This window comes from Cryptotermes secundus, unplaced genomic scaffold, assembly GCF_002891405.2.
Source record: "Cryptotermes secundus unplaced genomic scaffold, Csec_1.0 scaffold5757, whole genome shotgun sequence".
Classification (NCBI taxonomy): Eukaryota; Metazoa; Arthropoda; class Insecta; order Blattodea; family Kalotermitidae; genus Cryptotermes; species Cryptotermes secundus.
The window spans coordinates 2,138-3,398 of record NW_019726388.1 but is presented as its reverse complement, the minus strand read 5'-3'; the positions used below and the strand labels follow the sequence as shown (position 1 = coordinate 3,398).

General features: G+C 58.8%; 1 protein-coding gene across 1 annotated transcript; it reads left to right on the top strand.

Moving 5' to 3' along the window:
* Window positions 1-461: 461 nt before the first annotated feature.
* Window positions 462-1,002, top strand: LOC111864233 (the record flags this gene model as incomplete). Its single annotated transcript, XM_023851323.1, has 1 exon — window positions 462-1,002. A coding segment is annotated over exon 1 (541 nt), but the record flags the coding sequence as incomplete, so codon positions are not given.
* Window positions 1,003-1,261: the final 259 nt, after the last annotated feature.

The following is a 1,261-nucleotide window of genomic DNA, read 5'->3' as shown; positions in this document are numbered from 1 at the left end:
CCAGCACTCGCTAGCGTTGATGAACCCACGGACATCGGCGCACTTCGGCAGGAGATCGCTGATCTCTCCCGCCAAGTGGCTGCATTGAGCACCGGACAGGACCGCCTCCATGCCCACTTCAAAAATCTCGACACCAAACCAAGAGACCGAGGCTCCAGCCCCAAGGGTTCCCACCCCGCCTTCAACATCCGACGGCCCGGCAGCAGATCCCCCTCCCGGGACGACGCCACATCCAGTGTCTGCTGGTACCACCGCCGCTTCGGCGCTCTGGCACAAAACTGTACTCCACCCTGCTCCTACCGCCAGCAGGGAAACTGACGCAGCAGACATCACCGGCGGCACATGTCTGCGCTACGATAACAGGCCTCCTCTTCATAACGGACAGAGTCAGCAAACGGCAGTTCCTAGTCGACACGGGTTCGGACCTCTGTGTATACCCCCGCAGGCTCGTCCATCGACGCATGGAGCGTACTAACTATGACCTGTGTGCGGCTAATGACACTACCATCCACACCTACGGATGGCTGCCTCTCAGCCTCAACTTGGGCCTACGCCGAGAATTCACGTGGCGCTTCGTGGTGGCCGACGTCCCGCATCCTATCATCGGCGTGGACTTCCTGTCGCATTTCGGTCTCCTGGTGGACTGTCGGAACAACCGCATCGTGGATGGGGTCACGACACTGTCAGCCCCGGCATCAGCGGCCAACGCACTGATCCCCAGTGTAAAGACCATCAGCAGCAACACTCCGATCGACAGCCTCCTCACAGAATTCCCGGACCTGACCCGCCCAGCTGGAGTCCAGCGTGAGATACGACACAACACCGTCCACCACATCAGGACTGTGCCTGGCCCACCAGTAACCTGCCGACCACGGCGACTGGCACCTGACCGACTCGCTATCGCCAAAGCCGAGTTCGACGCCATGTTGCGGGATGGTACAGCTCGTCAATCAGAAAGTTCATGGTCCTCGGCACTACATATTGTGCCCAAGAAAGACAACGGTTGGCGTCCTTGCGGCAACTATAGAGCACTAAACGCCCGGACAATCCCTGACCGCTACCCAGTCCCGCATATCCATGACTACTCACACCAGCTCCATGGCTGTACCATTTTCTCCAAAATCGACTTGGTACGAGCGTATAACCAAATTCCCGTCAATCCCGGTGACATACAGAAGACGGCCATCACCACTCCATTCGGCCTATTCGAGTTCCCCTTCATGTCCTTCGGCCTGCGCAACGCCGCACAGACCTTCCAACG